This window comes from Littorina saxatilis, linkage group LG8 (assembly GCF_037325665.1).
Source record: "Littorina saxatilis isolate snail1 linkage group LG8, US_GU_Lsax_2.0, whole genome shotgun sequence".
NCBI classification, from domain to species: domain Eukaryota; kingdom Metazoa; phylum Mollusca; class Gastropoda; order Littorinimorpha; family Littorinidae; genus Littorina; species Littorina saxatilis.
Window position 1 is genome coordinate 42,743,406 of NC_090252.1, and position 10,000 is coordinate 42,753,405.

General features: G+C 41.0%; 1 protein-coding gene across 2 annotated transcripts in view; it reads left to right on the top strand.

The window, feature by feature from the left end:
• The first annotated feature begins 5,922 nt into the window (after positions 1–5,922).
• The window catches only part of LOC138973600 (uncharacterized), a 4,618-nt gene continuing 540 nt past the window's right edge, over positions 5,923–10,000 (top strand). The window contains exons 1-4 of one of the 2 annotated variants that reach the window (XM_070346311.1): positions 5,923–6,112; positions 7,570–7,884; positions 8,770–8,913; positions 9,508–9,645. In XM_070346311.1, coding sequence (XP_070202412.1) covers positions 6,040–6,112; positions 7,570–7,884; positions 8,770–8,913; positions 9,508–9,645 — 670 coding nt within the window. In that variant the 5' untranslated portion in view covers positions 5,923–6,039. The remainder of the gene's footprint in view (positions 6,113–7,569; positions 7,885–8,769; positions 8,914–9,507; positions 9,646–10,000) is intronic. The other variant, XM_070346312.1, reaches the window with a different exon arrangement.

Here is a 10,000-nt window from a genome sequence, read left to right on the forward strand (position 1 = left end):
AGCTCACGAAAATGGGAAACAAAGAGCAGATAGTAGACCACGTTGACTGAAGAATTGAAAATGTAAAGCAGTATCGCGACTACTCGGCCGAGCATAGCGTACTCAACGGGACACCACTCCGGCGTTTTCTTGAAGATTAAGACAGCAATCATACCACACACGGGATAGGTGACGGTGGTGGTGACGCTGAGACAGACGACGGCGAGCAGCAGGCGGTAGAACCTCGACGAGTGCGTCACACTTGCTCTCGTGTTGTGCTGGCGGAGACTGAAGTTGTTTCTGTGCCTGCGCAGCTTGTACACCAGGCTGACGTTGAGGCACACCAGCACCACCACGGGGAGAGCATTGCACACAGCTACCGTCGTGTAAATGGTAGCCATTATGATGGTATAGTCTGTACAGTACTTTACGATGATTAAGTACGGTAGACCAGACAGAAAACACCAGAGTAGCATGAGCGAATATGTAACAAATACACGACGTTTCGTCAGTAGGGTTTTCATTTGTGTCGGTTTGTACACAGCCAGCCATCGTGTTGTCACCACAGCTAGTGTCGTGTGAACACAGACGGAAATGGTGTACTCAGTGAGGAGGTAAAAAAAACTAGGCACAGTGGTGAACCAGGAAAGGAAAACACAGATGAAATAATTGACAAGCAGGACTATGTCAGTCGCCGACAGCACCTTGATGAAGAAGGTTGTAGGATTGAAAGCCGACTCTGCACTCCACACAAACAAGTTCATCAAGTTCCCACATATACCAAAACCAGCGAGAGAATTGATGACGTACACGAATAAATAATATGCAGCCATCAATGCAGCTATGTCTAGCTGATCGTGAGCTGTGTCAGCTGTAGTGACATTGAGCTCTGTAGACACGTTCAGGAGGTCGAGGTTCGAGTCCTGGCGAGTCGCGTTCATTGGTGCATTTAACGAGGCACTATACTGAGAAGAAAGAAGAAGGCAAACGTGAAACAACGTCAGTGCTGATGACGTCATCCTGGTGCATGTTTTCACAACCACCGCACTCTGTATCCTCCTTTGTGAAACAACTTAAACACATAAAGAAAACACTTTAGTACAGTTCTCGCTTAATCGTTTATGTTTCCTGTTGTTTAAGTGTAATCTTTCTTCTTTCTCGTTGTTGTAAAGACATTCTATTCAAAGCTTGATTGTTAAAACTGAGATGACCCAACAGAGTGTACGTGGGGAGATCTTACTCAACAATGAATGCGCGAAATGTTGTAAAAAGAGTGCGAGGGACAAAATGTTGTCTAAATAGTGCGAGGAAGGTGTGTGTGTGTGTTTGTGCATAGTGTGTGTGTTTGTGTATAGTGTGTGTGTGTGTGTGTGTGTGTGTGTGTGTGTGTGTGTGTGTGTGTGTGTGTGCTCAAATTGGTGCGGGCGTGCAAGCTAATTTGCTGGTTGAGTGCTCGCGGCGATCTCTTGGTAAAGCAATACGACAGCGCTCGCAATTCGCAAGGTTATCCGCTTATACATAAAGAGGATTCAATTTGGCAATATCGTCTTTGCAGGGCCGGACCAAATGAGTTGTAAGGGGGGGGGGGGGGGGGTTCCTCCTTTTTTTTTTAGGGGGGGGGGGGGGGGCAAATCAGCGAAATGGCGAAGCCACAAGCGCGCGCCTGCAAAGCAGGCGCGCGAACTAGGGGGGTCCGGGGGCATGCTCCCCCGGAACATTTTTGAAAAACGGTTAAAATCTGTGCAATCTGGTGCATTCTGGGCCTTGTTTTGAGGGTTAAGAGCTAGCAGCATTGTTTTGGTACTAAAACTAGTAAAAAAAAAAAACACTCAAAGCAAGGTACATGCTTTTTCCAGGGATGGGGTTCCGGAACCCCTGGAACCCCCCCCCCCCCCCCCCCCCTGGGTCCGGCCCTGTCTTTGGCAGACCATTTTTGTTTTTTCAAAACAATGTATCTCTGACGCACCATTTCCCTGTCACTTGAGCGCGTGATGGATGTGAAAAGTGCCGTCCTGATACGGATAAGTCTCTCTCTCTCTCTCTCTCTCTCTCTCTCTCTCTCTCTCTCTCTCTCTCTCTCTCTCTCTCTCTCTCTCTCTCTCTCTCTCTCTCTCTCTCTCTCTCTCTCTCTCTCTCTCTCTCTCTCTCTTGGGAAGGTCCTTCCCATATCGAACGCTCCAGCTTTATGGCACACTGCGAATCAAAACCCTCGTTTCTGCTCACACACACACACACACAAACACACACACACACACGCACACGCGCGCAAATACACAGACACACACACATACACATACACATACAGACACACACACACACATACACACACACACACACACACACACACACACACACACACACACACACACACACACACATACACACACAAACACACTACAACTTAATTGTACACGTTGCCACACACATATTATACACAAACATAACTATTATGTAGTTGTAATATTAACAACTCGCGTAAAGCGAAATTACAACATTTAGTCAATCTCACGGAATGAAACTAAACGCACTGCATTTTTATATTTAGTCAAGTTTTGACTAAATATTTTAACATCGAGGGGGAATCGAAACGAGGGTCGTGGTGTATGTGCGTGTGTGCGTGTGTGCGTGTGTGCGTGTGTGTGTGTGTGTGTGTGTAGAGCGATTCAGACTAAACTACTGGACCGATCTTTATGAAATTTGACATGAGAGTTCCTGGGTATGAAATCCCCAAACGTTTTTTTTCATTTTTTTGATAAATGTCTTTGATGACGTCATATCCGGCTTTTCGTGAAAGTTTAGGCGGCACTGTCACGCCCTCATTTTTCAACCAAATTGGTTGAAATTTTGGTCAAGTAATCTTCGACGAAGCCCGGGATCCGGTATTGCATTTCAGCTTGGTGGCTTAAAAATTAATTAAAGACTTTGGTCATTAAAAATCTGAAAATTGTAAAAAAAAAAAAAAATTATAAAACGATCCAAATTTACGTTTATCTTATTCTCCATCATTTGCTGATTCCAAAAACATATAAATATGTTATATTCGGATTAAAAACAAGCTCTGAAAATTAAATATATAAAACTTATTATCAAAATTAAATTGTCCAAATCATTTTAAAAACACTTTCATCTTATTCCTTGTCGGTTCCTGATTCCAAAAACATATAGATATGATATTATTGGATTAAAAACACGCTCAGAAAGTTAAAACAAAGAGAGGTACAGAAAAGCGTGCTATCCTTCTTAGCGCAACTACTACCCCGCTCTTCTTGTCAATTTCACTGCCTTTGCCATGAGCGGTGGACTGACGATGCTACGAGTATACGGTCTTGCTGAAAAATGTCATTGCGTTCAGTTTCATTCTGTGAGTTCGACAGCTACTTGACTAAATATTGTATTTTCGCCTTACGCGACTTGTTTTTCTTCTTCACAAACAGCTTCGTCAATCCCCGCGGCAAGAAAATCACTCACTCTTCATGTGTGACACGAAGTGGAATTGACAAGCCAAAATAGCGCAATAGCGTATTGCAGTAAGCAGGAAAGCGCGTTTTTACATTTAGTCAAGTTTTGACTAAATGTTTTAACATAGAGGGGGAATCGAGACGAGGGTTGTGGTATCGGAAACTTGTCATTACATTTTTGTTTTGTTTAAACGATCAAAAAACAATTTCATCTTATTCTTCGTCATATTTTGATTCCAAAAACATTTACATATGTTATATTTGGATTACAAACAAGCTCTGAAAATTAAAAATATGAAAATTATGATTAAAATTAATTGCCCGAAATCGATTCAGAAACAATTTCATCTTATTCCTTGACGGTCCCTGATTCCAAAAACATATAGATATGATATGTTTGGATTAGAAACAAACTCAGTACGCTAAAAAGAATAGAGATACAGAAAAGTGTGTTATCCTACTTCGCGCGACCATTACCGCACTATTCTGGCTTGTCAATTTCACTGCCTTTGCCACGAGTGGTGGACTGACGAAACTACGAGTATGCGGTCTTGGTGAAAAAATGCAGTGCGTTCAGTTTTATTATGTGAGTTAGACAGCTTGACTAAATGTTGTTATTTCGCCTTACGCGACTTGTTTTGATATTCTTTTACACTCTCTGAACTTGTTTTAAATGCAACACATAATATCTATAGGAAATTACTTTTGGGTCGATTTAAAATTGTTTTTATTGTTGTGCTAATTAACCTATTTTCGTTAATTGTGATCACATATTAAGAGTAACATGATATATGTATATATATTCAGATTGATAATTTGATGAACAATGCGATGTGATAAATGTTAAATCTGTTTGCGAAAAATCGATTTGAATGACAACTTTAATGAGCACATTAATTATCTAATCTTTAAGCTTCCAAGTTGCAATGCAATTCCATAGTCTGGACTTCGTCAAAGATTAACTGACCAAAATGTCAACCAATTTGGTTGAAACATGAGGGCGTAACAGTGCGGCCTCAACTTTCACAAAAAGCCGGAAATAACGTCATCAAAGGCATTTATCAAAACATGAAAACATCGTCTGCGGAACTCTCATGTGAAGTTTAAGGAAGATCGGTCCAGTAGTTTTCTCGGAATCACTGTATACATACTTACATACACACACACACACACACACACACACACACACACACACACACACACACACACACACACACGCACGCACGCACACACACACACACACACACACACACACACACACACACACACACACACACACACGCACGCACACACAAACACACACCCCCCCACACACACACACACACACACACACACACACACATACACCACTACCCTCATCTCGATTTCCCGTCAATGTTAAAACATATAGTCATAACTTGACTAAACGTAAAAAGACAACATGTTCACCACAATAACTTGCAGATTTGATTTCATTTTATACTCGGCTTCAACATACAACACTTTTTCATCATTACTGACATTGAAAGAGTTGTTTGCGAAGAATGTTAAAGGCATACTAACGCACTCCCGTGTTTACAAAGTGTAGTTTGCCCACAATCGATGTCAAACGCACCATAAGACCATATAATGACGATACGTCACCATGCGCGGACCATAATACATGCATTACAGCTTGTTCTAGCCTCTGAAAAAGTGAGGATGTCAACAAAGCCGCGGTGTTCTCTCCCTTGCATCAACGTTACATGTGTTGCCAAATCTATAAATAGGACGATCCATATCAAAATGAAAATTCAAATATCTCAACATTTAAGGGGTCCTAGACCACAATATTTTGCAGGGAACTTAATTTAGTCTGTCTCCAGCTGTTGGTAAAGCAATTAGCGTGTATAGTCATCGAGTACATATGGCTTTAACTGTAAAAAAACAAGTTAAACACTACAAGTCTGGATTTTGTCGCCGCTTGTCTACTCCAAAAACAATGCGAGGCCTTGTGCGGAAGTTATTGCAACGTTAATTTCTGAATCACCTAACCTTCCCGAACACAAAACCGTTGGCAACCACATCGTGCAAACAGAGACAGACAGTGACAGAGCCTGACAGGCAGAGAGAGAGAGAGAGAGAGAGAGAGAGAGAGAGAGAGAGAGAGAGAGAGAGAGAGAGAGAGAGAGAGAGAGAGAGAGAGACAGAGAGAGAGAGAGAGAGAGAGAGAGAGAGAGAGAGAGAGAGAGAGAGAGACAGACATATACATATGCCGATATAGAGACAGAGACAGAGACAGAGACAGACACACATACACAGGGACACAGAGACACACATAAACACACACACACACACTCACACACCCCCACACACACGCACACACACACACACACCACACACACACACACAAACACACACACACACCCACCCACCCACACACACACACACCCACACACACACACACACACACACACACACACACACACACACACACACACACACACATGGCAGGCAATAGGACTGCGCGATCAACAGATATTTCCTTGTCCGCCCATTTATGATTAAAACAAGCATTCGAACGTTTGCCTGTATATATGACAAGAAATATGTGTGAACTGGTGTTCCTTTCACGACAAAGAAGATGTTTCTTAAGACGTTGCTCTCCTCCCTCGTGGTCTTGGTCACGATCCAACGCTGGTATTGCTCTGGTGCATGTAAGTACTTACGTACATTTGCGATAAAGTTGAAAGCAGAGTAAGAGATCGCATTACCGTGTTTTAATTGTTGCATTACATGCTTCACACTGTATAATTACAGCGTTACTGTTTACTGAGCTGTGTAATCGATTATGTTTGTGTATACACAGTTTGAACAATGTATCCTGACATTGAGTTGTAGTGTTGATGTTGAGCACTGTCTCTAAAATGAATAGCTTTTTTTAATTATTTTGTTCAAATTCATAATCCAGTTGGGTTGCGATCGTTAAGTTAAGTCTGGTTTATTACTCTGTCTGCGGCTGTACTTTTTATTCACCAATTGATCACACTGACGTGGACTAGATTTCTCTCTCTCTCTCTCTCTCTCTCTCTCTCTCTCTCTCTCTCTCTCTCTCTCTCTCTCTCTCTCTCTCTCTCTCTCTCTCTCTCTCTCTCTCTCTCTCTCTCTCTCTCTCTCTCTCTCTCTCTCTCTCTCTCTCTCTCTCTCATGTTCATGTTATTTGTATATAACGCAGGTTAATCTGGTAGGAAATCACCATTGATTCTCGTTTTGTTACATTTAGTCAAGTTTTGACTAAATGTTTTAACGTAGAGGGGGGAATCGAGACGAGGGTGTGGCGTATGTGTGTGTGTGTGTGTGTGTGTGTATGTGTGTATGTGTGTGTGTGTGTGTAGAGCGATTTAGAGAAAACTACTAGACCGATCTTCATGAAATTTTACATGGGAGTTCCTGGGTATGATATCCCCAGATATTTTTTTTCATGTTTTTGATAAATGTCTTTGATGACGTCATATCCGGCTTTTCGTGAAAGTTGAGGCGGCTCTGTAACGCTCTCATTTTAAAATCAAATTGGGTGAAATTTTGGTCAAGTAATCTTCGACGACGCCCGGACTTTGGTATTGCATTTCAGCTTGGAGGCTTACAAAATAATTAATGAGTTTGCTCATTAAAGTTGTCATTAAAATCGATTTTTCGCAAACAGATTTAAAATTGATTGCATCGTATTCTTCATGACATTCTGAATCTAAACATGTATACATATGTCATGTTTATTCTTAAAATGTGATCACAATTAACGAAAATAGATTAATTAGTTTTACGATTAAAATCTAAGAAATCGATCCAAAAATGATTTCATCTTATTCTTTATCGTTTCCTAATTCCAACAACATATAGATATGATAGGTTGTATTCAAAACAAGCTCAGAAAGTTAACACGAATACAGAAAAACGCACTTTCCTGCTTAGCACAATACGCTACCGCGCTATTCTGGCGTGTGCAATCACTGCGTTTTGCACTGAAGTGGGAGGTGAGCGATTTCCTTCTCGCGGGGATTGACGAAGCTGTACTGTCTTGGTGAAAAAAAATACAGTGCGTTCAGTTTCATTCCGTGAATTCGACAGTTTGACTACATGTAGTAATTTCGCCTTACGCGACTTGTTTTCTTTTCAGTTGTTCACTACGACATCATCGTCAGAGAACGTTTGAACGTCACTTTGAAATTGTCCATAACTAAGACTGCATATGAAAACAACATCAAGTCGCTGAAAGTGTCGGTGAAACATCAATCGGGAAACATTTTGTTCTGCCAGGTTCTGCATTTAAATAAGACTCCATCTAGTTCACCAGGATGTAGGTACGATTTAAAGAAGCGAGAATATTATGTCACGCGGCAACTAAAGGACCCGGATGGAGAGATGTGGGAGCTGACTGCTGGACTGACGAATAGGAAAACGTTGCATCAGTTGGTTGAAATAGAGATTCCTGGTGAGTCAAATGTTGTTCTCTTTCATTTTAATGACGATGATAACGATGACGACGACGACGACGATGAAGACAATGATTAAGACGAAGGAGACGATGAAGTCGACAACGACAACACCAACGACAACAACGATGATGACGACGACGACGACGACGATGACGATGATGATGATGACGATGATGACGATGATGATGATGATGATGATGATGATGATGATGATGATGCTGATGATGCTGATGATGATGCTGATGCTGATGATGATGATGATTATGATGAATGCATTTTACAAAGATAGAGGTTTAAGGTTACCTTTTTTCCCACCTATGTTTGCATCTAATACGCATTCATGATACAGGATAAACATGACGAACAAATAAACAAGCAAAATAACTTGTGAAACAAATAAGAAACAATAAAGCAAACAGTTAAAACTCTGGGGAGAGGTCTGGGTAAGGGCGGTGAGTGGAGGGGGGAGGGGATGGGTGGGGAAGGGTGGAGTTAGGCGGGGGCAGTTATATAATTGTTGTTCTGATTCGTTCTGAAGTAGTGAAAGAATGTACGGACGAACTTCACACGTTTCTTTTCAGAGCCTCGATGCTGTTATGTTTTCATTGTTCTGTTTATATATACGACCATAAGCTATTTCGTCAAGAAAGGTTCTGTTTTGGTTTCGATTTTGTTTTTAATTATGTCCAAAAATGGAATAACACATTCAAAAAGAATGTCATTTTGTAATGGTACGGGCATCTCTGACTGTACCATTGACTAACAGTGGTACATGACACTTATTGTTGTATATTCTTTACAAATGTAATAATTCTGTCTCTGTTTCCAAAAATGTTTATGTTAATTTCTCATTTTTTTGTGTCGTCATTGTCTTCACACAGAAACACCCGCTACCCATACTTCAAAGGAGGAAGAAAAGGAGGACTCAATACTGTCAACACAGACAGTGATCACTATCGGAGTTGGTGGAGGCGTCTTTCTCCTGGCTGTTGTTGTGGTCTCTGTGGTTCTCTGCCAGAGGAAAGGTAAGACGATGTAGACTATTAGTGATATTGTTTCATGTAGTAGCAATGATAGTTATAGTAGTGATGTTGGTAGTAGTAGTAGTAGACAGTAGTAGTAGTAGTAGTAGTAGTAGTAGTAGCAGTCGTAGTAGTAGTGATGAATGTTGTCGTTGTGGTTGTCATTTTTTACTGATTGTGGCGGTGATGGTCGTGGTGCTGTCGTTCATCCCAAATTCCTCTTTCCTTTGCTGATGTAATATAGCAGTAGTAGTATAATTGTTAATAGTAGTATTGGTATTAGAAGTAGTAGTAGTAGTAGTATGAGTTGTTGTTGTTGTTGTTGCTGTTGTTGTTGTTGGTGTTGTTGTTGGTGTTGTTGTTGGTGTTGTTGTTGGTGTTGTTGTTGGTGTTGTTGTTGTTGTTGTTAATCTCCTTCTTCTTCTTCTTCTTCTTCTTTCTGATGATGGTGGTGGACATGGCAACAATTATTTGTTTGATTACATCTCTACTTTCTTTTCTTATCCGTGTCTGTTTCGTTCTCTTAATTGTCTTTTTGTCTTCCTTTCTTTCTTTGTTTCTTTATATTTTTCTCTCTTTCATTCTTTCTGTCTGCAGTTGGAAGATGTTGCAGCTCCGCACGACTAACTTACAATCCAAGAACAGCGCAGACCGATGGATGCCACCGAGCACTATCAGGTGTTCACAGTCACCTACACTTTGTGGCCCCCGAGCACAGTCAAGAGAGTGAGTCAAGTGAGGAAATGTGTGTATAGCATATAATTATGTGAATAGTGATTTGTGTCCGTATGGTTAATTGTTGTATGTAGGTTGTGCATTTAATTGTTCTAGTCTGTATGTGTTATGTTGTACAGGGCCTAGAGCCATAGATTAGGCACATACAATGTCCAGTTATTAGTATCATTATTATTATGTATCAGATGTTGGCTTTGTGAAAATACATGGAGAGTGTTGCTTGGGGTCGGTTCATTGTAAATGTATTTGTTTCCCTGCAGAGTAGGAGACAGGAAGTTACAGCTGTCCTTGCAATTGTTCAATTGTGTGTGTAGTTGCATTGATATTCATTTTGGAGAAAAGGGTAGTGGGCACG